The 25,931-nt window shown below is 60.9% G+C and overlaps 1 protein-coding gene across 1 annotated transcript; it reads right to left on the reverse strand.

The window, feature by feature from the left end:
• Window positions 1-451: 451 nt before the first annotated feature.
• RRP1 (ribosomal RNA processing 1) lies at window positions 452-17,177 on the reverse strand. The gene is made up of 13 exons (XM_080801359.1): window positions 16,978-17,177; window positions 15,913-15,995; window positions 14,278-14,335; window positions 12,663-12,748; window positions 10,931-10,992; window positions 8,553-8,682; window positions 8,398-8,462; window positions 8,021-8,184; window positions 3,666-3,748; window positions 2,989-3,086; window positions 2,740-2,759; window positions 1,810-1,923; window positions 452-1,055 (listed from the first exon to the last, which is right to left on the reverse strand). The coding sequence occupies exons 1-13, from the start codon at window positions 17,108-17,110 to the stop codon at window positions 817-819; spliced, it is 1,335 nt and encodes a 444-aa protein (XP_080657485.1). The 5' UTR covers window positions 17,111-17,177; the 3' UTR covers window positions 452-816.
• Window positions 17,178-25,931: the final 8,754 nt, after the last annotated feature.

Here is a 25,931-nt window from a genome sequence, read left to right on the forward strand (position 1 = left end):
GCTCCCCTCACTACCCTCCCCAGACCCGCAGCAGGGCTGACACGGGATCAGAGGTGCTGAGGGGAGCCGTGAGGGGCACAGTGGGGCTGCGCACTGGGGTCTCTGCCTCCCAGTCCCACAGGCCGACCTCCCTGCCTTGGACACATCAGCCCCAAGCCATAGCCCCCTCAACCTTGGACATGTCAACCCCAAGTCACACCCCCCCCCCGGCCTTGGACATGTCAACCCCAACCTATGGGGCCCCCCTGCCTCAGACACGCCAACCCCAAGCCATGGGCCCCCCCAACCTCGGACATGTCAAGCCATGGGGCTGACACAAGAAACAGGTTCACTGATGCTCTGGACACGAGTTTGTGAAGACGACGCCCACAGAGCCACAGCTACCACTCGGCTCCTTCTCCTGGACTCTGAAACACGCAAAAAGTTTTCCCCACACGATGGACAAGAGATACAAACTCGACTGGGGAACCAGCACCTGTCCGGTCACACCACTGGCCGCCACCCTGCTCCTAAGAGCCGCACGGCACTTTATTCACGGACATTCCCACGTGCGGCCAGGCCCCGGCCCAGGGAGGGTGGTCTGCCAAGCAGTTGTAGGTCTCCGGGGGCTTCCTGGCCTGACCAAGGTCAGCGTCCACGCTCTCTGGGGCCCGACCCTCTGCTGCGTCAGGGAGCCGTGGGAGTCCATGTCAGGGAGCCGTGGGAGTCCGTGTCCTCTGTCTCAGGAACAGGGCCGTGCGGTCCTGTGCCCCAGTGCCACTCAGCACAAGGAGCCAAAGGGACAGCGCCTCCCTGCGTGTGCTGGGCCTGCTGGGGTCACTTCTGGCTCTGCAGCGGCCGCTGCTCGGTCTGTAGCTCCTGGCATCTGGCCCCCTTCACTTTGGCCCCAGCCCGAAGCCGCCGCCTCTTCTTCCGAGCCCCTCTCCCGCCTGGGCCCCCACGCTGCTCCTGGGGCGCCGTGGGCTCAGCCCCTGAACCCCGCCGCTGCCGCCGCCTCATCCTCCTCTTGGATCCGGAGCTTGGGTCTGGACACGAGTCCTCCTTCCTGCCTTTCCCTAAAACAGCAAGGCCACGTGAACGAGACACAGTCAAGGCCTGGTTACCGCACTTCCGTTCTGACCGCAGGCACCAGCTCCAGGACCACACAAAGGACACACAAGAGGGCCTGACAGCCTCAGCAGCAGACCCGCCCCCGCCAACAAGAGTGTCCCTGCCAGTGTGGATGTCAAGTCCCACGGCCACCAGGCAGACGTGAGACGCTGCGGGCTCCCGACCTGGCAGGCTGACCCGGGCAAGCCCGCAGGAAAGCCAGTAGGCCGGCGGACTTGACAGAAAGGCGGCGACAAAGGTGAGACTGAGAAGGCGGGCCGGCTCGAACCCAGGACGGAGCGGACCCAACCGGGTGCACGACAGAGCCACGAGACAGGCCAGTGAGCACAGCGAGGGCCCAGGCGTAAGCCAACACGGACGGAGGTAACCCGGGCAGGAACAGAACCAGCATGAAATCGGGAGACCCCGCCAAGGGCAGACCCCAGACCGAGACCATTAAGCACATGCGGGCGAACGCAGGAGGGCTCTCAGCCAGGGCTGGGCCCACCACCTGTCCTCTTCTGCAGCCCTTTCCTGCCCTGGCTGGTCCCGGGCACACAGCCCATCTCCACAGCAACATGTCCCCATGGGGCGGTGGGCGCAGGGCAGCCCCGGCAGAGGTTTACTCACAGTCCCGCGGACAAGCTAGGAGGAAGGGGAGAGCAAGGCGGAGCCCGCAAACACCAGCGCCCCATCAGCGCCAGATGCCGCCCGTCCTACCTGGATGGTTTTGTGACCTGGCTTTGGGCAAACGCTTCTTTGTCCTCCTCTCCTGCCCCTCGTCCCGCAGGTTCCTGTAGGCTTTTTCCGGCACATCATCTTCTGGGAAGATGCCTACAGACCAAAGCAAACCGTCAGGAAGCTAAGGCAGGTCGGGTGTTTTCAGTGTACACATCGGGGCCGCGAACGGCCACACAGGCCGCCGCCACGCACTCCATGCCACACGGCCCCGTGCTCGGGCCCACGCAGCCGCCAGCAGCTCCAGACCGTGTGGGCGCTGGGCCGCCAGCCAGAGCCAGGCCCCGGAGCCCTCATGCTACCTCGTCCTTGATTCTCAAAAAGGCTAAGGCTGAGAGGGGGCCCATGGCGATGCTCTCCATGTCGACAGGGGTCTGTGTGTGGAAACCCCACCACACACACACAGTATACACGCACCCCGCCGCGTGAAAACGTTACCAACAAACACTGAACCTGAGCTCCCGAGGACCTTGTGGGGACTGAGGGAGGGAGGACACAGGACAGGAAAACACGGAGGGCAGGGCCACGGTGGCGGCCGAGCAAGCTTACACCATCAACCACTGCCCCTGACGCTGTGCTGTGTCTAAAACCTCTCCCGGCAGGAGGGCCACGTCCACGACACCGCCGACCAGCCACAGGGCAGGCCACAGAACTCACAAGACACGCAGGTTCTCAAGCCCCTGCCCCGGGGACCGGCACTGGGCGTCAGGCCTCCGGGAAATTCTGGCACACCCGGACCGGAGAGCCACCAAGCGGGGCGAGGACGAGCCGCAGAGCCCCCCAGGCCCCCTCTCCCGGAGAGAGAGCCCCGCCTGGGCAGTGACGGATCCCGCGGGGAGGGTGACCACGGGAGGCAGTGCGCCCAGGACCAGGACGGGGCTCTGGGCCAGGGTCTCGGCCTGAGATGCTCACCTTCGGCGAGGTCCTGCAACCTGAAAGGAGAGACGGGTGCTCACCGGGGTCCAGCTTCCACGTGAGAGGGGACAGGGCCCTCCCGCCGGCTGCCCTGGGGGCCACCCTCAACGCCGCCCCTCCCTGGGCTCCGAGGGCGGGATGGAGGCCCCGAGATGGAGCCGGGTGGGGCGGAGCCGGGTGGGGCAGAGCTAGAGCAACTCCAAGGGGAAGGGGAGGGCGTCGCCAGCCCCCTGCAGGGCAACTTACTTCCGGATCACTTTGTAGAGGCGCTTCCGGTTCTGGGAAGGGGTGCTCTGCTCACTGGCCACCGCGAACAGTCTGCTGGCCACGGCCTCATAGTCAAACTGCGGCACAGAGACAGACGCCGGTCACCTCCCAGTCCAGGAACCAGGTGCCGACCAGGTACAGATCCTCGGGCGGGTCCCCAGGACACGCACAGGCATCCTCCCCTCCCCGAGTCCCCTCTGCAAACGCAAACGCCGTGTGCGACAGGAGGCAGCGGACACGCCCCTGGGGCCACCGCCACCCTGCGAGGGGACCACCCTGGCCAGCCTGTGACTACGCCCTCCGGCAGCCACGTCAAAGCAGGCAGAAAGAACACGCGTCACGCTCATTTTGACAGACGTCATTTAAGCCAATACACTTCGTTCTCACTGATTTAACAAGTAACCAACGTTCACGGCTTCCCAGCAAGTCTTCTGCTCCTGCTGGGCTCTGACCCCGAGCGGGACCCGAGGCGAGCTCCCAGCAATGCCGTCTCATCTGCCCTGCGCCCCACGAGGCGAGCAGGGAGCACACCCAGGGCCGCTGAGCAGCAGCGCAGCCCAAGCCCCATGGGCCACCCCCGCCCCGATCTCAAGGCCTCCCGGCCGCTGCACGGGAGAGGCCGGAACGCCTGCCCTCAGCGAGCCCAGGTCACTCACCTGGAGGACGGGGCCCACGGCGTCCTCACCACCTCCCGGCGGCTCGTTGCTCCCGTCGGGGGGTGCAGCCCCACGGGGGGAGCCTGGAACAAAAGGGCCCTCATGAACTCAAGCGTGCGTGCCCAGCGTGCAAAGCACCCGGGCACAAACACCCAGGAACCACGAGCCCGGGTGCCGGGGCACACGACCTGGGCAGAGGCACAGCTGTAGGCTGGGGCAGCCTCAAAGAGGGCGAGGAGCCCCTGGATGAGACGTCCCAGGGCCGGCGGGCCTGAGCCATCGTCCTGATGGTGAAATTAGGAGGGATGACCAGTGGATGTCTCACGGAGCCACTGTAGGGTCAGAAATTCCAGAACCAAGGAAGAAGGGGAGCCAGGTCCAGCCACCGCGCAGGCCTGATCAAGGGGCCACAGAGACAGTGTTTCTGATCGTGCAGGGCTCTGCGTCACTGCCTACAGAACGGAGCTGACAAGGGGCAGGCGAGTGTGACAGAGAATGAGGACGGCGGGGCCATAGGCAGGCACCGTGAGCCCGCCAGCAGACTCCTGGATCTGCCTGTCGGGGTGACTCAGGCCGAGGGACAGGATAGGCAAGACGCACAGGATGGCGGGATGAAATGCCGGGACCCGGGGGGCACGGGGGCGGGGGTGCACATAACCACCTAGGAACACTCCGGCAGGGCTGTCGGAGCGGGCAGCAGGAGGAAGGAACCCTTAACTCCATAGGGCCAAATTCCGTAAGGGTTCCAAAATGTTCACCGAGGGAAGGCCAATTTCGTCAAAAAATGGTGCTGGGAAAACTCGACGGCCACCAGGAAGGGAAGGAAACTGGGTCCCTCACCCAAGTACAAGCTCAACTTAAAGGAAATACAAGACCTCTGTGTGAGAACTCAGTAACTCTCTTTAAAAAAATACAGAGCAGGGGTGCCTGGGTGGCTCAGTCAGTTGAGCCTCTGCCTTCAGCTCAGGTCACGATCCCAGTGTCCTGGGGTCGAGCCCCGCATCGGGCTCCCTGCTCCATGGGGAGCCTGCTTCTCCCTCTGCCTGCTGCTCTACCTGACTGTGCTCTCTCTCTCTCACTCTAACAAATAAATAAGTAAAATTAAAAAACAAAATACAGAGCAGGGGCGCCTGGGTGGCTCAGTGGGTTAAGCCTCTGCCTTCAGCTCAGGTCATGATCTCAGGGTCCTGGGATCGAGCCCCACATGGGGCTCCCTGCTCAGCGGGGAGCCTGCTTCTCCCTCTCTTTCTGTCCCTTCCCTCACTCTGACACAAATAAAATCTTAAAAAAAAAAAAAAAAGAAAAAGCACAAAGCAAAACCTTCACGAGACTGGCCGTGCCAATGAGCTCTCAGGGCACTGAAGACCCAGGCAGGACAACAGACCAACTGAACGTGACGAAAGTTCTCGCTCCGTGCACCGACAGCCGCGATCCGGAAGGCCGCCTGCAGAAAGCAGGGAGCTACTTGCAAGTCCCGGACGGACAGGGCTGGAGCGCCCAGAAGGAAGCCCAAGCTCCCAGCACTCCGCAGCACACGACCCGCCTGAAAGCAAAGGACTCGAGCGCAAAGGTCTCCAGAAAGACGCACAGACGGCCAATGGGCACGTGAAGACGTTCCACGTCCCCCGTCGGTGGGGACCTCAGGGAGATACCCTCTCCCACCCACGGGGGTGGCTCCTGGCAACGCGACAGGCCGCCGGACCCCCGCGTGCTGCGGGTGGGTACACGGAGAGACGCAGCTGCGGTGGGAACAGCACAGTGGGAGGGCCCTCAAGAATATTAAGAATTACACGTGACCCCGCAAGCCTACGCCTGGGTACCGGCCCCCAAGAACTGGAAGCCGGGTCCCCAAGAGACACTTGCTCGCCCGTGCTCACTGCGTTACTCCCGAGAGCCAAGACATGGAAGCGCCCCACGGGGGCCCTGATGGGCGCGCGGATAAGCACGACGCAGCCTCGCATACGGTGGGACAGTACCCAACCTTAGAGAAAGGAAACAAACTGGCCCATGCTATGACAGCGATGGACCTCGAGGACACCGTGGTGAGACGAGCCAGCCACAGAAGGACAAACAGAGTGCGACCCACTCACAGGAGGGACCCAGACCAGTCAGACCCACAGGGACAGGGAGGCGAAGGTGAGTGCCAGGCGCTTGGGGACGGGCTGTTACAGGGAATAAAGCTTCAGTATGGAAAGCTGGGAAGTTCTGGAGGCGGGCGGTGGCGGCTGCACAAGCCTGTGAATGCAGTGAACGCTCACACACGATCAGTACCTCTCCCGCCCGGGGACAACCCCAGGGAAAGCTCGGTCAAGGCCCTGGCCCCCCGCCGCCCCAAGTCAGAGTCTCCCGGAGCCTGGACCGCTGCCGCAGCTCGTGGGAGGTCTGAGCTCTCAAACCAGCCCTGGGAGTCAGAGCCATTCCGAGCACGGGGATCCTCGCGGACCGCGGGGTCAGAGACCCGAGCACCAAGGGCCCCAGAGGCTTGGGGTTTGCCACCTACGCTGCTACAGAGGACGGGGACACAGCCCTGTCCCCAAGGCCACACGAGGACGACGGAAGATGTGGAACCAATGACGGCGGCCTCAAGAGAAGATTCTCAAAGGCCTGGTGCCTGTTTCACCACGAAAAAGACCTCCGATGGTGGCATTAAGACACGGGAGAGCAGCAGCGAATACTTCTCAAACTACGGGAAAACTGACGGACTGACAGGACCGAGGGAACGGCGAGAAGGGAGGCTCGGCTCGTGCAGCATCTGAGGACAGCGACTCGGCAGACAAGACTGTCCCTCAGAAATACGACGCCGTGAAAAAAGAAGAGCCCCATCTAAGCCAGAGACGGCGACGGCTTCCTCCAGCCAGAGCTCAAAGTGGTTCTGGAAACCTCCGTGGTGGCCGTGGAGGTGGCCTGGTGGGAAGGACAACCATGGTCGTGGAGGGCATTCCCAGGGGTGAGGCGGCTCTGGTGGCCGTCGAGGTGGAGGCGGTGGCCACGGGGCAGGAATGAACGGAGCTGGTGACGACGGGAGCGACTCCGCGGCGGGCGGAGGTGGCAGGACTCGGGCAGTTGCAACCATCTCTTAACTCTGGACCTGGGAGGAGGGAATTTTGGAGGCAGGGGCTCCGGCCCGTGGTGGTGGAGGCCAGTCCTGGGCCAAACCACGAAACCGAGGTGGCTGTGGCAGCTCCGGCGGCAGCGGGGGCTATGGTGGCAGCAGAAGGTTCTCATCGCTGCCAGGACACAGAACTGAGCAGGAGAGCAGAGCCGGGTGCAGCCACGGGGGCGGGGAGAGCCACAGAGAGGGGCCCACGGGGGGAGCCACAGGAGAGAGCCAGGCAAGTCACGGCTTCCAAGAGACCTGGGCCCTCAGCCACGCCCCGCGGTGGCAGGGCCAAGCCGCGGCGAAGGGGACACATTCTAGAGCGTGAGAGCAAATGCCTCGAGGACTGGATCTGTGACTAAGAGCGCATCAGAGCGTTCGGTTCTGTTCTGCGGACAGCACAGCGCGTTCCCACAGAAGACTAACGTGGGTTTTCCCTTCCTCGCCTGCGCTGTCGATCGCTAAACCAACAATCTGATCGTGACGCTGAACAAATGTGTCTTAAAAGAAAAAAAAAAGTTTAACACAGTAAATTTTACGTGACGCGTATTTTACCACCAAAAAAAAAAAAAAAAGAGAGAGAGAGAACAGGTGTCAGGGAAGAGCCCCGAACCGGTGCACTGATGCACCCCTACAGCCACGGGCCACGACCCAGTCCATGGGCCACATGAGATGAGGCCACGTTCCACAAGGATCCACATTAGCATTGAGACTGTCAATAACGGCGGGAACCCAGGCCCTGAGCCCGAAGGCCTTCAGCAGGACACCACCAGTGGCATGTTTCCCTGTGGGAGGACCCACTGGCTCCCTCGTTCCCCCCAACCCCCATCAGGCGGGCTCCTCCTCTATGCCGGGGTCGCTCCCGGCACTGGGGACGCAGCTGTGACCAACAGAACCCCTGGCCCGGGAGAGCCCACATCCAGTGGGGAGAAAAGGCCACCAACGATAAACGAGTAATTTATGTAATTTCAAGTGATTTCAGCCAGAAAATAAGACACCTTGTGGAGAAACCCAGCAGGGGAGACAGGGTGGAGATGGGGATGTCCAGGTGGGCCTGGTGATGGAAAGCGGGGACCAGAGAGGAGGGGTGAGCGGGGCAGAGGGAGGGGGCGGGGGGGAACAGTAGGCCAGACACCAGCCGGGAGTCAGGACGGCATCCTGAGAACAGGGCTGGGGGGCGACCGCAGGGACCCCCACAAGCACCGAAGCCTGCCGGCCTGAACGGGCACCGTCACCGCGGCTGCGCTGACCCCCTCACCTGGCTCTGCGGACGGCGCATCTCGCTCGTGCTCCTCGTCCTCCGACGTCCCCTCCTCCCCGTCCTGCGCGTCCAGCTCGTCCAGAAGGTCTTCGATGGCAAACGGGGCCTGTTCCACGATCGCTTCGAAGATGCCCCGAGTGATGTTATGCAAAACCAGGGAGCTGGGGGGCAGCAGGCGCGGGGGGGGGGGGGCCGTCAGGCTGGGCACCTGCCCCCACCCGTCCCCGCCCTGCTGCGGCCCCTCCAGTGACCCTGTCACACACACACGACTCCGCCTCTCCCCCCGGGAGGGAACAGCGACTCCCCACAGGCGGGCACCCTGAGAAGCCAGGAGGAAAGAAGACCCAGGCCGGAGGAGGCGCCCCGCCACTTACTCCTGAGTGCGAGCAGCGATGGCGCAGAAGGGCTCGATGAACTTGAGGTTCTGGTCCGCCGTCAGCTACAGAGAAAGGAGGGGGCGGCTGCCTCGATCCCTTGTGTGGGAGCCCTGGGAAGGGGTCGGCCACCGCCCGCAGCCCACTGCCCTCACCTCAGCGGCGCCCACTTTGCTCAGCTCCTCCAGGAAGATCTCCAGGAAGTGGCTCTTCACCCCGCTGGGGGCCTGGCTGTCGGGGTGCAGGATCTCCGTCGTCAGCAGCTCCAGCAGCTGCTCGATCTGCCTGAGGACGGACAGCGGCCAGTGCGGCAGGCAGCCCCCACCGGCGAGGAGCCCGCACAGCGATGCCATCACGGGCCAGCGCCCCGCCTCCCGGCTTGCCGGCTTCCCCAACCCCACGGGAGGTGACCTGGTGACCTGGGTGCGTTCCAGCACAAAGGACTCCTAACCACAGACTCGGGACCACCGTCGGCAGCACAAGCGTGGTGAGACCGCGCCTCCGCTATAAGGGCCGGGCGTGTACACGACACACACGCTCATACACGCCTTCCCTTCTGTGCGTGGACCCCCAGTGTAAGGGCAAAGGCCTGGTGTGACAAGAGACTACACCACGGCATCTTGTGTCGCTCCGTCCTCATGGGAACTGCCCAGGAGGGCACACCAGGGCAGAGGAAAGGCGAGGCATGGAGATGGGGGAGAGCTGCGTTCCCGATCCCACGGCAGAGTATGTGGCCCTCAGCCGGCCACATCTGCCAGCCGCATCTGCTGTCCCTGAGCATGCTGGTGTCCGTGGTCTCAGAGGCCTGGGGCTCCCAGGTCAGAGAGCTCTGGTGACCAGTCTTTGCTGATCTACAGGCCTGGGGACGCTGAATAACACACCTGGACCGGAGAACACAGTGGTGTGTAATGAGCCCTGAGAGGGGAACACACAGGACAGCACGGGGGCTTCACCAGCCCCGGAACAGAAGGGAGGATGCCGTCTGCGGCTCAGGAAAGGGGAGCCCTCCTCCCAGGCCAGTGACACTAGCAAACGCTGACCAGCCAAGCAGGGCTAGCCGGCTGCGTGGGAACGGGGACAGGCTATGGGTACAGACAGCTGCTTCGAAGGGCCCATCAGAGACTCCCGGGGTCTCCCAAAGGCTTTCTCTGCATCTCCTACCAGCAGTGAGAACGGAACTACTCTTGTAAGAACAAACCGAAAGAGTTAACAGAAATAAAACGTCCCTTCGGCTTCCGGTTCTGCTCGTGCACTAGCCACCCATGGGGACCGAATCCTACATCCTGAGACAGTCAGTCCCCCGGGGCTCGGCACCTCGCGGGAACTAAAGGGTGAAAATCCGGCACCAGCAGGGGCACCCTTGCCCAAAACAGTCATTCGTAGTAATTCTAAACTCCGAAGACCCCAGGGAACTACAGGCTGCTCCCGCTGATCTGTTTTACACGGCAAAAAGTGGGCCAGGGACAAGCAGGTCACCCTGCTCTCCTGGAGCCCAGCCCCCGGGCCGGCGCGGGTGCTCGTGTCCACGGACTGGAAACAAACCGGTCTAGTGTACCCGGCCTCATTACAAAAACTATTCCAAATATGCCGTTTCCAAGTCTGTCTCCCCTTGCCCCCCCACCAAGAGCACGCAGCGGCATGGACACGAGGGGCGCTGCCGTGTCTTCAGGAAAACCACAGCAGCCTGCAAACGGTCTGCCTCGACGCCGATGCCGAACAGAGCACGGCAGCGTCCCAGAGATCTCTGTCGGTGGGGGCTCGCGTCTTCCTTCGACGTTTTATAGTTTTCTGAGTTCCTTCTACTGGGAACGTGTCACTCTCATAATGAGAAAAAAACTGAAAAAGATGAAGCTTTAAACTAATTTAAAAAACTTCAAAACATGAGCTCAGAAACCCATTTGGTGTGGCAGCTCTCGGGCCACCTCCCAGATGCGGAGAGGCCGGCCGCCACCACGGGGAGCCCCAGCTCAGCCGGCCCTGCCCCAGCGGGCTCCCGGAAGGGCGAAGGAGGAGCTCGGGCTCAGCACGGCCCCACCAGCCCGGGGCCAGGGGAAGCCCAAGGCTGGCCAAAAACACAAGCCTCTTCGTCTGGGGGACACGGGCTACCCCGCCACAAGCACCTCTGTCAAAAGCGACAAGTCCGAATGACGTGTTTCTAGAACCGAGGCACACACCACTGACAACGGAGCGGAATACACGTTACACCAAAAAAAAAAAAAAAAAAAAAAAAAGAGCGCCTCAGCTATGCACCAGTTATACTGAAAAACAAAACCTTAATAACAAGAGAACTCAGTTGGGATTCGCAGAAGAACTTACCATCAAGGCTGAAAACGTTCATTTCTGTGAATATACATACAAAACCGTAATTCTAACAATGCCTTCACTTCAAGCACCATCGGGTCCCCCATTAACGGGAAGACGGACCTCTCCTCGAGGAAGGACTGAGAGAGAAGCACCCGGGCCCAGCCCCCAGCCCCAAGACGCGCTCGCCCGCGAGAAGAGGCCGCGCTCCGGACGGGCCGCGAGTACCAACCTTTCTTCCCACCCCCGTGTCTTCAGGGCCTTCAAGGACTCGTTCAGGACCATCCGCATGAGCTGTGGCATGAACAGAGACCCTCGTTACTGGGGCGCAGCCCGACCTCCTCAGAAGCCCCCCGTGCTCCCGGTCATCTCTGTGGCCCCAAGCGCAGAGCAGGCCCCCAAGAGCTGTTGGCAGAGGGGACACCAAGTCCAGAGAACGGGTCGCCGCCCCCAGGCTGGGGTGCGCCCGCCTTCCAAGAACGCCAGGACTTGGGGCTCACAGCAGACGCATCGGGGGGCAACCGCTGTCACGAATGAAAGCCAAGTGCAACGGTCGTCACTTCAGGAGTGCGAACAGGGAACAAAGAGCCTGCCTACCCCCCCCCCACCCCGAGGAGGCTGAGGTCCTGGGCAAAGGCTCCTTTGAGCTTTCTGACGGACTTCTCTCCCCAACAGACAACGAACGTGTTTGCTTCCTCTCTCGTCCCCAGAGAGGAAACTCCCCCCTTTCAAAGCTCACCCTTTACGACAAATCCTGACCCTCGCCCCACGATGCCCCACTTCCCCTTGCCCACAGCTCACGGCTCCTCCGGCCGGTGTTCCTTCCGTCCAGGCGGGAAGCCGTGCACACAGTGGGGTCCGGGAGTGTAAAGGGACAGAGGATGCACGTGGGCATGGGTTTCCTGGCCATCAGATGTGCCCCGGGACACGAGGGGCCCCGGTGACACCACTCCCGGTGCCTGCAGCCGCCGGAGGCTTGGCCTCTCCAGCAGGCTGTGCTGCCAGGTGCGGTCCCACAGCCCCCCCGCCGCCCCCCAGCAACAAAAGCCATCCTACCACGCACACGGCAATGGCACCTCAGGGAGACTCCTACGTCTGTAAGCCCGTGCTGTGTGGCCGTGCCCAGCCCGGCCCGCCCCCGGCCCCAGAGGCTTTAGCGTCCCTCCCTTCCTGAGCTCCATGCCTCACCCACTAGCTGGTGCTCACCCCGACACCTGAGACACAGTGTCCACAGAACCCCGGGCCACGTCTGGGCGGGGAGCCGATCCCAGTGGCAGATCACGAGTAACTGCAGCCCCAACGGCGCCATCCCCAGTGAGGCCCAGCCCACGGCCCGCTGGGCCACTTGCTCGCAGACAGCAAGCCCCAGTGAACACGCTGCGGGCACAGGGGTGCCGTTCAAATGCGGGTTGGGGATCCGAGTCTCTGAATCTCTGAGGGCCACGCAGCACCCTGAACTCTCAGAGGAGCGTGGTGGCAGAAAAGAAAGGGGATTCTGCACGCAACGGCTCTACCATCCATCCCCGCCCAGCAGAAAACACCTTCCCACCTGTGTGCCCACAGATGGATGAGGGCCTACGGCTGGGGCACGAGCTCCCGGCAGGTCTGCTGGCACGCACGGGCTCGTGGCTTCTCCAGCAGGGGGCAAACCTGCAGCCCCGATCCTCCCCAGGTGGGCGGCTTTAACCCTCCTCCTCCGAACCGGAATCCGTGCCCTTGAAGTCCTGAGTTCTCTGCCCGCTCACCTACCCTCGGAGATGGGGCACACGCCGGGCAAGCCCAGCCCCGCGCGCCCGCCATGGCCTGCGCTCCCCTCACAGGCCACGAGACGTACCGGTCAGTCCCCAGGAGGGCCGCCCTGCCACGGCAGAAGAGGCCCAGAGGCCACAGCGCTCGGGGCTATGCCCGAGCTCCCCCGGCCCCGCCGGTTTCCCGGGGCCCAGCAGCGGAGTGCGGCCCCTCACCATGTAGAACTTGTCCAGGCGCAGTCTGTCGATGCCCGTCCACTCGCGGTTCATGGTCTGCCAGAACGTCCGCAGGAACAGGTGCTCTGGAGGAGAAAAAGCCAGAGGGAATCACGGGGGGACGTGGAAGTCGCCCTGGGAAGCGAGGGGAGAGAGCACGGAGAAAGCTGCTCAGGACATCCCAGGCGGCCAGCCTCTGGGGTCCTCTGTCCAGTCTGTCGCGCTCAGAAGGGCCATTACGAACGCGGCCGAGATGGGGCTGGGGAAACCTCAGAAAAGCCAAGCCCGGCTCTGCCCTCCACCTCGGCCGCCCCCCGGAGAATGGGCGCAGAGCGGACACAGCCATCGGCACGAGCAGCAGCTGCTCGGACCCCGTCTGACCCCCACGGGCCGGCTCTTGCCCCTCCTGGCTCGGCTGGGACCCGTCTGACCCCCACACCTGGCACTCGATCGGGCACAAACCCTCCCGATAACAGGAGGTCAGACACACGGTGCTACAGGCTAACCTGTGTCCCCCAAATTCATGTCAAAGCCCCAACCCCAGGACCTCGAATAAGACTTTATTTGAAGATAAAGTCTTTAAAAAAGTAATTAAGGTAAAATGAGGTCACCGGTGTGGGCCCCACACCAGCGTGACTGGTGTCCTTCTAAGAGATGGGGACACACACACGCACAGAGAAACAAGCCATGACACGGGAAAAGACGGCGCCTGCACACCCAGGAGAGAGGTCTCGGTGAACCAGCGCGGCCCGCGCCTGGACCTCAGAAAAGAAACGGGACCTCTCTGATCCGTAACAAGTTTCTCTAACAGCAAAGGGCTGGTCAGACGGTTCGATCACGGGCAGTGAGTCCATGACCCATTCAACCGTTAGCGCGTGTACGGTCTGTGCTGGCCGTTCGCTGAGCACAGAAACTCTTCTGCAGGCTCTCAGAAGGGGAACGCCACGGCAGACGGACCCCCACTGATGACTCAGATGCCAGCGACGCACTCCCAGACTGAGACCCTAGTCGCTGTCTCTCACTGTGACTACTCTACCTACTAACCGTAACTAAACCAAACCCACCCACCGGGCGTAACCACTGGCAACAGCCAGAGCCATCTATGCCAGAGGCGTGCCCCCCCCCGGCTGCCCCCCACCCTGAGCATCAGAGGGAGGTGCCTGGGCTCCACCCCCCGAAGCTTAATTCAAATGGACCAGAGTCTGCTATCAAGATGCCTACAGATGCCCAAGGGATCACGGCGGGCAGACAGCAGGGTTGAGGGCTATGGATCTCGGGCAGGACAAAAACACGGAGGGATCGGGGAAGCATTCACAGGGAACGCCACCACCAGATGACTCGGTCCAGCAACTCGACAACACTGCACGAGATGCCCATCCGCATTTTAAAAACTCAGATCCTGGCCCTTCAGCCTCGAGCTGGGTCCATGCGAGACAAACAACTCGAGGCGGCCAGACACGTGGAACAGGGTTCCGCCCGTCAGTGCCGGCAATGCCAGCCAGGAAAGGGACCTCCGCTTGCCCCTCGTCTTAGAACGCAAGCCTTCCGTGTCTGGTAGCCAACTCTGGGCAGCTCTGCCCCTCCCAAAGGGTCTCCCCGGGGCCAGGGTACTCACGTGCCTCCGTCGTCTGAAAGGCATGCAGGAGCTGGGAAATGGTCCTCCCTAGTTCCTCCTGGGTAGAGAACAGCAAACACACACACACACATAAAAAAAAAAAAGAACGACACACTCAGACCCCGAAGACGCACGGTCTCACAAGCAGCAGCAGGAACAGAAAGACCCCCGCACCCCCCCCGCACTCACATTCCCCCCGCACCCACGCACACCAGAACCAGCTCCCGCAAGCCTCGCGACCCCGTGTGCTTCAGGTCTGCAAGCGGCACTGTTGCGAAAGGCCTCCCCCCGCAGCCGGAGCGGACAGCGGCTCCCCCCAACAACGGGCAGCCGCTGACCCCATGACCGAGGCCTCGAGCCACAGAGGCTGACAGTCGAAGGAGGGCCCAGGAGAGATGGGGCCACCTGAGCAGCCGGAAGAGACTGGATCCCTAGAAACTACTCGCCGCCTGCCTTCGTCACTGCGTCGTCATGCTGAGCATCCCTTAGGGCACTTACTAAGCAGACCATCCCAGAGCCGCCTCTTAGTGCGCACTTAATACAGCACAAGAGTCCGCATTTTAAAAGTACCCTCACGGGGCGCCAGTGTGGCTCCGTGGGTTAAGCCTCTGCCTTCGGCTCAGGTCATGATCCCGGGGTCCTGGGATCGAGCTCCGAATTGGTCTCTCTGCTGAGCAGGGAGCCGGCTTCCCCCCCTCCTCCCCCGCTCTGCCTGCCTCTCTGCCTACTTGTGATCTCTGTCAAATAAATAAAATCTTTAAAAAAACAAAATAAAGTAAAATAAAATAAAAGTACCCTCACCACCCAGGTGATTTTGAAAAAGTAAACAATTCATTTTGACAACACGCTTTCAAAAAGGCCAGCATTCGGGGCATCTGAGTGGCTCAGGAGGCTGGGCGTCTGACTCTTGGATTTGGCTGTCGTGAGACTGAACCCTGCAACAGGATCCACACTGTGTAGAGTCGGACTGGGATCCTCTCTCCCTTCCCCGCCCCCGCCCCCATCCCAATGCACACCCGCTCCCTAAATCGTAAAAAAAGAAAAGAAAAGAAAGCTGGCATCTTGGGCAGTGACAGAGCCCTGTGTAAGATCCTGTCCCAGTGGGTGTGTGACAGCACACACCTGTTCAAACCCACAGAATGCACACACTCAGGGTGAGCCCGCACAACCCACTATGGACTCTGGGGGTCGGTCTGTGCCAGGCAGGTTCATCACCTGTAACGAACGCACAGCTCGGCGCGGGGGGTGCTGTGCACGTGTGGACAAAGGGGCTGTACAAAAGCTTTCTGTACCTTCCTCTCAATTTTGCTGTGAACCTAATACTGCTCTAAAAAATATTCTAGTTTTTAGAAAATTTAAAAAAAAACTCGCAGGAGAAACCCTTTCCTCAGCAGACTTGGGTTCTGTCCCTCAGTGTCCCTCATTTTGGTGCTCGGACACACACACCCGTCCGGATGGTGCTCCCTCGGCAGCACGACTTACACTCGAACCATGGGCCTCGGCCCTCTGACTGTAAACAAAGCGTCAAAGCTGTAAAACTCCTTTGGCTGCGCTGAAAAAAGGGTCAACCACGGCCCTTCTGTCCCCCCATGGACACTGGGGCTCCAGCGGCTTCCGCCACCTCCGCACACTCACCTGGAGGAGCGGCTTGTCCTGCATCCACATGCAGTAAAACAGTCCTTTCCAGACCTTCAGCAGCTCGTCGTGAGTGAAACCACCTGCGGCGGCAACAGCAACCCTCAGGCAAAGCGCACCCAACCGTCGGGGCCACAAGGACGCCAGGGACGCGGAGCCGGCCTTAGCTCAGTGCTCCACCGGGAAGCACACCGGGCCCTCCCCTCGCCCCCCACGGCCTGTGGCTCTAAGTACCCCCCATAACGGCCGTTTCATGATTCAGCAAACACCCCGAGTATCCTGATCCAGGGCCCCATGAGCCCGGGCCGACGCTGGACACGGCGTGGTCTCCTGCGGACACCTCGTTCAGCTTCACGCGCTGGGGCTCGTGCCCGGTCCGCGTTTCGCTTCCAACTCGGAAGAGGAAACTTAACTCCCGCAAACAATAAGGCGCGCGGGCATACAAGGGCCCTCGGCGCGCTGACGGAGGCCCGAGCTGCGCGCGGCGCGGGGCTCCTGCGGCTGCGGTTCCCGCACTTCAGCACCAGGAGGGGAGCCCGTGGGGGGGCTCCTCCCGCCGGGCTGGGGCGACCGCCCGGCTTCGGACTCGGGCGGCGGATGGGGCTCAGAACTGCGCCGCTGACGGACGCCGGGGGACGCCGACGCCGCTCGCGGGGCCGCCCTGCCGGGGCGCGTCCGAGTGCCCCGTCCACCGGAGGCTGCCCTGGGCCCGGCGGGGTCCGCCGCGGCCCGACTCGGACCGCCACCCGGAAGCGCAGGAGGCCGCTCCGAGAGCGCAAACGGCGGGCAGCGGCGCAGGCGGGGTCCGGGGTCCCGGGAGGCCGCCGGCTCCGGGGCGCGGGGCGGGGACGCGGCGCCAGGGGCTCGCCGGGCAGGGAACCGGGCTGGGACAGGCTCCCTCGCAGGCCGGGCGCGCGCGGAACTGGCCACGTGCGGGGCCCACGTGGTTCGCAGGCTCCGGCGCCCCCACCCCGCCAGCCCGCGCCCCCGCCCCCGTCCGGCCGCCCCGCGGCCCCCCGCCCCGCGCCCCCCGCCCGGCCCCGGACCCCCCAGCCCCGCGCCAACCTGCGGCCCGCTGAGTCCTGGCGACGATGTACTTCCGGAGCCTCTTCACCGCCCGGTCCCGGGTCACCTGCTCGTTTCCCGCCAGGCGCTGGGCCAGCTGGATCTCGGGTGGGAGCTGCACGCGCGGAACCATGGCGAACGCCGCGGACCCCCGGCCCGCCGCCACCCCGTCCTGCCACCTGGGCGCGCGTGCGACGTCACACGACAGCGCCGGTCTCGCGCGGGCGGGCGCGTGACGTCCCGGAGCGCGCCGGTCCGCTCGGGCGCGTGACGTCACAGGCCCGCGACAGCCTCTCCCGAGCCGCCTGCACCGCCGCCTAGCGGCCGGGCCGCGGAATGCCGGCGTCGCCCGCCGGGCGCGGTGTCGCTGCGCTCGGACGCTCGGGATTAAAGGGACGCCCTGAAGCGCCCGCGCGCCTGACGGTCACCGGGCCGTAGTTCGCCGCGGCCGCTGAGGGCGGCGACAGCCGACAGGCCCCGACGGAGGCGGGAGGGCGGCCGGGCCGGTGCTCCCGGAGGGTCCGACTCGCGCGGCCGGGCCGGGAGGGGCCGGACGAGCCCGGGAAAGGCCTCACGGGGGCCCGGGAGCGGCTGCGGAGCGAGAGCGGCCGGAGTTCGGGTCGGTGCCGGCCCCGCCTGAACCGCGGAGCCGCCGCCGCGACCCGGACACCGAGAGCTTCCCGGGGAGCGGGGCGAGGCCCTGCCGGGGCGGGCGGGGCGCGGGCGGGGGGGACGCGCCCTCGGGCTTCCCCGCGCGGCCGGTTGAGCGTCGGGTCGTGGTCAGTGTCTCGGGGAAGGAAGTGCGATAAGGGGGCCCCGGGGGCGCCCGCGGTGATGAAAGGCCACCGGCCACCGGCCACGGGGCCGCGAGGCCTGAAGCCGCGCCTCCGGGTCCGCACGGCCGCGCGCGGGGGGGAGGGCAGGCGGCCCGCAGAGGCGGGAAGACCCGGAGCCCGGCTGCGGGGCGGCGGGGGCGGGGCGGGGGCCCGGGCGCGCAGGGAGAGCTGAAGGTCCCACGACGACGCGCGGCCTCGGGGCGGGCAGGTGCCCCCTCCCCGGGCCGGGCCGCGCGGTGTCCGCACGGTGGGGCCCGCCACGTCGCCCTGCGAAGGGCTGTGTCCGGGGACCCCGCGGCCGCCCGCGGGCCCTCGCGCCGGGGGGACTCCGCTGGGCTCCGTCGAGCGGGAGGAGCGCCTGCGGGGCGAGGACGAGGCGCTTCCAGAAGCCCCTCCCGGTGGGAGCGCGGCGCTGCGCGGACTCGCGGGCGGTGCCGCGGCCGGGGCGGGTCCGAGGTCAGCCCCAGGCTTCTGCCGAGGGCACCCTCGGCCTGGCTCAGTCCCAAATCCCGGGGTGTCCCTCACGAGCCCGTGAAAATCGGCGACGGGACCCCACGCAGGTGCAGCCGGGAAGCTAGAGGGGGGCCGCCGCCGCGATCGCAGGACGGAGGCCGACCCCGTCCCAGCGGACGAGCCCTCCACAGGACAGTGTCCAGGGAGGGTCCCTACGGGGAGAGAGGGCCTGCATCCCCCACGAGACACCGGCCGCCGCCGCAGGCAGCCCGGGGAAACCGTGGCCACCCTGACCTCTGCTCCTCTCCACCGGACTAAGGTCCGCGGCGGCCCCTTCCGACGCCCGCCTCCGTCCCCCGAGAGCAAAGCTGCTCGTCTAGGCCGGACGCGCCCATGGCTTTTCCGTAGCTCGCTTGTTTGCACACGCAATGCTCTGCTATTCCTGAATAAACCCCTTTTAGCTGGCAAAATAACTTTATTTTTAAGGTCCACAAGCCACACCGTTTGTGCAAATGGTTTTGGCCCAGGGAGGCGCTGTCATCGCGTGGCGGGAACCCTTTGACATCCACGTCCCGGGACAGCAGCCAGCCTTCCCGGCGGGAGGTTCTGAGGACAGTCAGGACTTACCCTGCCCTACACGCCTAAGGTGGTTCCTATTCTCAGAGTTACGGGCAAACCGGGTACCAGAGCCGCCGCAGACCGCAAAGGACGGGCACAACTGTGTACCGGAGAGCTCCGTGTTCAAAACCAGGGGGCACGAGCGGCAGCCGGCTGGCTCCGTCGGTGCAGCCCTCGACTCTTGATCTCGGGGTCCTGAGTTCGAGCCTGGTGTTGGGCACAGAGCTTACTTTAAAAAACAAAGCAGAAGCGGGCGGCGTTGCGGATCTGGCCCACGGACGTTAGTTTGCCAACGCCGGATGCCGAAGAGTACCTCACTCTGAGGAAACAACTGCAAGGGGGTGATAGGGAGGTGTCCCAATGTCAGGACGTTGATTCAGCAAATAACCACCCGTAGTAATGGGCAAATAGAGCGAGATGTTAGCAAAGGTGGACACCAAGGGCAAGGACACAGGTGTTGCCCTGTTTTTCCTACTCTGTCCGTGTTTGGAGATTTTCATGACAGAAAGTTAGGAAGCATTTTAGAAGCTGGTTTTATTTATTTATTTTTTTAAGATTTTATTTATTTGAGAGAAAGCGCACAAGCAGGGGGAGGGGCAGAGGGAGAGGGGGAAGCAGGCTCCCCGCTGAGCAGGGAGCCCAAGGCAGGGCTCCATCCCAGGACCCTGGGATCATGACCTGAGCCGAAGGCAGAGGCTTAGCCCACTGAGCCCCCCGGCACCCCCAAAAACTGGGTTTAGAATCAGAATGAACTCATTCAGCAAATGTTTACATCTATGAATAGTGACATTGGGAACCAGACCAGGCAGTGAAGAGACACACTCGTGTGCTGTACAAAGGGCAGCGTGATGAGCTGCGAACGGTCCTAAAGCAAGAAAAAGACACAAGACAACCAAGCCTAAGAAAAGAGCGATTTAAGTAAGCACGTGGTGAATTTGTGACCCGAGATTTTACCAAAGTAACAAAATGTACCAACATGCATTTTAAAATGTGCCTTACGGTATGAACAGCGGTTGGATGCTGGCCGCTAATGGAAGATTTGCGTCATATATCTGGTGGACCTAAAAAATAATGTGCAGGTGCCTGGGTGGCTCCGTCGGGTGGGCGTCCCAACTTTTGATTTCGGCTCAGGGCGTGATCTCAGGGATGTGGGATCGAGCCCCGTGTCAGGCTCCACACTCAGCGGGGGGTCTGCTCGAGCTTCCCTCTCCCTCTGCTCCTCCCCCACACTGGCTTGCCCAGGCATGGGTGCTCTCTCTCGCTCTCACACTCTTTCTCAAAATAGATCTTTTTTAAAACGAATGAATGTGCTCTATTCTGAATGCAAGGTTATCCCTCTTTCGAAACTGTTCAAAGTCTGCCGTGCATTGCAGGCCAGGACCAGCCATGGATGCTAAAATCGGGGGCAAAAGTGTGATAGGAAATACGGTATCTGCATAGTCTCAAAGGTACTTACTGGTTACAGTAGGACAGTGGTCACTCTCAGGTGGGAAACCTGGCAGACACCACTCTATTCGAGACGGAAGTCACCATCCCCGGTGAGAAGACACATGGAAACCAGGTGCCCTCGATGCGGTGCACTGAGAGGACACAGCATCACTGTGATGAGGAAAAAAACACACAGCATCTCCGAGGGCCTCAGAGACACGGGCAGCCAGTTTAGATTTCCAAGTCGGCACGACTGTACGGAAACTTTGTTTGAACCAGAAACCTGACTCATGGCCCCACACCCCACGCATCCTAGGTGCCCCTGCTTTGTGAACGAGTGAGCTGAAAGGAAACCATCTTGCCCTAGAGATTCCCCTGCTCCCCGCATTCCTTTATGGTAAAACTCCTGATTCCTGCCGATATGCTAAGCTGTAATCTCCTGGGCTTTCACAAGATGCAAAACAAAACAAAACAAAACCGACACATAACCCTGCAAAAACTATTCATTCTCCAGAGTGTAACTTGGGCTCAAAGAAAACTCCCTTTCTGACTTTGATTCTCAAAGTTTGTTCATTTTGCATCAATACTGGTCTTCCTGCCCCAAATGCACAACATCAACCCGATCATGAGGAAATATCCCCCAAGCCCCAAAGAGAACCAGTCCTCAAGAAAAGGTGATCCACACTCTTTAAAAGGATCAAGGTCCTGAAAAACAAAGGCGGAGAGACGGGCCGTGTGGGGGAGGCGGGACCAGAAAGATGCCTTTACCGGGAGGATGGTGAGTGAGTCAGTCCCGTGGGTCAGCGCGTGTGTTGTAAAGCAAGATTCACTTCCTGCTTCTGAAAACTGCTGTCTCTGCTCCGTACGGTGCCAACATTTGGGGAAAGTTTGCACAAACTGTGCTATCTTTGGAACCTAAACTTGTCTCAGTATAAAAAGTTTTAAGTGCTAGAAAAGAAAAAAAAAAGCCAGCCAGGAATGGGGGCCATGGGTGTCGTCTTCATCTCGTGCGCACATCACCCCGTCATGTCTGCCCCACAAAGGCGAAGCCGGTTGTGTCTGTCCGCCCGCACCCAGGACGGTGTCCTGTGCCGACAGTGTGGAGGACAGCTGTGAACAGCTCACTAGGTACAAGTGAGGAACAGGAGTATGCTTATTTACTCCACAAATAATAAGGGCCATCGTATTTCCATTCAATAGCTCACAGAGCCACTTCTCATCCTTGTCCTGCTGTGAAGGCAGAGAAATCCCTGTTTCTGGATCCTGTGTGTTGCTGCCTCCGCAGACTCTAGGGGAGGACCCTTCCTGCCTCCCCCAGGCTCCCGGCACGCCTTGGGTCCGAGTGGTATCTCAGCCGTCTCTGCCTCCCCCCGTCCGCTGAGTCTTCACCTGCTGTCCTCCCTGCCTCGCCCTCTGGGTCTCCCAGTTTTCTTACACGGGCACCAGCCATTGGATTTAGGCACCCCCTGCTCCACTAGTAACCTCTCTTAACTAACGACACCCGCCAAGACCCGATTTCCAAATTAATGGCTCCTTCCCAGGTTCCAGATGGTCGCAACGTTCAGGAGACACTATGGATCCCACTACAGAAGGGGGAAGGAAGATAAAATCAGTAACGTCTCATGAGTGGTTACTCCGAGCGTCAGACTCTGCATCCACCTTTAGCAAACCCTGAAACAGTGCTGCAAGGGAGGTATGATTTTTGCCATCTTGTAGGTGAGCAAAGAGGCTCACAGGTCACGCTTCCGCCCAGCGCCTATAGGGGACAAGGCCAAGGATACGCCCAGGCTGACCCACGGTGCCCAGGGGTGTGTGAGAGCCCTCCGTCCTCACTAGGACCACTTCTCGGGTGTCCCCCCAGGGCCCTGAGCCTGCTGCCTGCAGACCTCTCCAGACTCAAACTCACTTGCTCACGGCACGCACGTGGGCTCCTTCCTCATGTTTACGTTCTCAATTTCTCATTATAGAAAATTAGGGAAATAAGAAAATTTAGAGGAAGGAACCAGATGGAGCCTCATGGTCTGAAAGAACAAGTTGGCACGTATCTGCTCATTCTCTGCATCAGATTTTCTGTTAATGACACACTAATGTATTAATATAACTTATTAATTATATTCATTACACTATATTGACAGTTTCGAAGCTGGTTTTCCATAACATACCTAGCATTTTCCCACGGTATTATTAACTTCTCAGGAATATGCAGTATTCCAAAATAAGACAACTCTTGTTTCTAAAAACAAAAAGTTGTTTAATAAAGCTTCAAAAAAATACAGAAAATCACAGGGAAGAAAGTTATTAAATGCCTCTGTCCCACCGTCCGAGGTGGCTACTGGGAACAGCTCAGTGAACACCGCTGGGCCCCACTGCGCTCCCGAGAACCCGACTCCCCAGGGAAAGGCTGCAGAATGGCAGTTTCGACAGGCAGCTGGGCGAGCAGACAGCGGAAATAGGGAACCGCCCTTCTAGAAGTCCGTCCGTCCTCCGAAGGCACAGACCGTTGTTAAGGGTGGGACTGGAATGTGCTTCTAAATTCCAGGATGGGGATTTTTATAAATTTACTCTGCATCCAAGAATTTTCCTTAATTCCTCGAATTGATTGCTTCAACTGTGGTTTTATTGGTGATTTACGGAAGTGTACAAGAATCAAATATTTACTTAGTGCCTCCTGTGTGACAGGTGCAACGGTGAGGACCGGACCCACTGCTGCCCGTCGGCCTGCGGAGGACCGCAGCAAGGACACAGGTCATTAGCATACGTGGAGAGAGAGAACCACTGGGGTGCCCAGGGCGGGTGCATCAGGCGCACACTGAGAGTCCGCCGCCCCCACCACCTGGGGCCCAGCCTTGCCCTTGACTCCGCTGAGGAGACCCTTGGCCTGCATTAGTTGACAGCAGGCCCTTTTAAGATTCTACGTCTGTTCCCTCCTTTGACTCGTCCAATTTCTGCAGGTCCCTCCATCCAACCCGAGGGGCTCAGAGCTGCCTTGGCTCGTGCTGGCTCCCTTCGAGGGCCCGGCTCAGAGGTAAAGCCATGGTCCACTCGGTCTGCAGCAACCACAGGTGGCCAGGCCTGGGACAGACCCTAACGAGGGAGGCAGGAGGCTGGTGCGCCCGCGTGGGACACCTGGTTTGGGGTTTTCCTTCACTGTTACCTCCCTTGCTCGTGACGATGGACTGGTGACCGGTCACGGCTTCATTGTGTAAATCTTCCATCTTTCCTTTTCATTCTGTTTTCCTTTCCTTTTTTTTTTTTTAAGATTTCATTTATTTATTTGACAGACAGAGATCACAAGTAGGCAGAGAGGCAGGCAGAGAGGAAGGGAGGCAGGCTCCGCGCTGAGCAGAGAGCCCGATGCGGGACTCGATCCCAGGACCCTGAGATCATGACCTGAGCCGAAGGCAGACACTTAACCCACTGAGCCACCCAGGCACTCCTCCTTTCTTTCTTTCTTTCTTTCTTTCTTTTAAGGGTTTCTTGGGCTGGAATTTAATTAGCAACGCATTCTGATGACGATTTTTTGCATGCAGGAACACGAGCACACACAGACTAGCTCTGGGAGCAGGCGTGGGTCACCAAAGAGGGAAGAAAGGAGCTGAGCACCTCGCTGCGGAAGAAGGAACCCTGGGACGTGGAGGAAAAAGCCCCTTGCCTTCCCTACGCCAAGCAAACCAGACACTTCGCGGCTGGGACGTCACAGATGTCAGGCGCCAAGTGTTTTCCAAGGTCTTGGCTCTAAGAGACATGATATTCAGTCTTTTTCTCTGGCTCCAGCAAGACGAGAACCCGCAGCGTCAAGGAAGGAGAGATAATGCCAGCCTTTTCCAGTGCCTTTGGATAGAAAAAGTGAGGCTAATTGTGGGAGAGATTTAAGTTAGTGTACTAATTAGACATAGTCATAGTAATAACACTATAGCTCGCCCTGGGGCTGGGATGCTGTCCCAAACATGTCGCACTGATTAACTCCTTTACTCCTTAAAAAACAAACAAACAAACAAACTCAAAAGCCCTGGAGATTGCCTCCCCACAGAGAAGACCAGAGATGTCTCGCAGCCAGTCCCACGCTGCACAGCCCGTAGAAGGGAGGTGTGCCTCTGTGCTCCGGCATTTGGCCTCCGAGTCTGCTCTGGGGCTGCTTGCGAACATCTCTGTGGTCCCAGACCCGCTGCAGGAGGAAACCGTGGCTTCAGAGAGCAGGATCAGAGACTGACTCCACGGAGGGCCCGTGGCCACACCTTGTACATGGGACCAGAGAACTCTGACCCACAACCTCTACACGACCATCTGGAAGCCATACCGCGGCCCCAGGGCTGGACCAGTCAGGAGTTGGCGGTGACCGCCCACTTCTCTTCCCCTCCTAACTCGGGACAGCCGTCCCTGAAATCAGTCCCACAGGATGCCTGGCTTGCGAGCCCGCCCACAGTCTCCCTGGAGCGCATGGCACCTTCCTTCTCTTCCATGACAAAGCTGCCCCCATCCCGGCCTGCTGTGGGTCGCTGCCCAACCCCGGGGCTGGCGGGGGCCAGCTCTGCTTGCTTTCCTTCGGGTTCTCTTTGCTTATTCCCCCGGGTGTAGCCTCCTGTCCATAAAATCGCAGCGCGTGAGGACCGGGGTCCAGCAGGGAGAGAGCGCGTCAGAACCGAGGAGGCATCTGTTATAGCATAAAATTTCACTGCGTGAGTTCGAAGGTCTAAGTGGCTTTATGAAATGATCCGCTAGTAGACTGGCATCCCCTCTAGCAAGAAGAGAAGAGCTCGGGCAGCCGTACAAAAGGTAGGGATGTTGCAGGCAGAAACAGGGCAGGACAATCAGCGAAAGAAAAGATGGTTTCAGTCAAGGTTACCTTTCCTGGGGGGAGGAGCAGGGCTCTGAGCCTGCAGATTCCCTCCTCCTCCTTGGGGCAGGGAGAGGGCCCCAGGGACAGGGCACCTCCCTGGGGGCCTCCGCAACATTCCTCACGGCAGTTAGGGCTACACGTGGTAGGGGGGAGGTTGGGACTGGGGGGAGGGTGTGGTTAGGTTAGTGATGACGTCCTGGCTTGGTGACTTGGCCTAAGTGGCTTCATTCTGGGCCTGTTGGTTTTCTTTTTAACACATTGCAAGACGGAGCAAAACCCTCTGGGGAGGACAGAGGGAGGAGGGGAAGGAGAGGGCAGCAAAGCCCGCTGAGCTTCGGGACACGAAAAGACCCAGAGAATGGCCTTCCCTTCCCCATCTTGACAGTTGTTTTCGGATGGTGTGTTTTCCGTGTAGGGAGGCTCTCCATTTTTATGGAGTCAAACCTGACTCACACATTCATGCAGCTGGGAATGGGTTGTGGGATCTGCCCTTCCCCACCCCTCAGGGCTCAACCACACCTGACCTCGTCTCCTACTGAACTTACAAACTGGGCGCTGCCCTTGCAGGTACCAGAAAATCTTGTCTCCCCACGCACCTGCTCGCTGGGCCCACCAGCAGATGAGGGTGGGCCTACTCCTGCCAAGTCAGCACCCACTGAGGGGGGAGGCCAGCATCCAATGAGGGGTGGGCCACAGGTGGCAGGGGTCTGGACCTTTCTAAAAGACCAATCCTGTCCGGACAGCTCCTAGCCTGGGCCCTACCCCTGCCCTGAATAAAGTGT

Source organism: Martes martes, assembly GCF_963455335.1.
Source record: "Martes martes genome assembly, chromosome: 1".
In the NCBI taxonomy this organism is placed as follows: Eukaryota; Metazoa; Chordata; class Mammalia; order Carnivora; family Mustelidae; genus Martes; species Martes martes.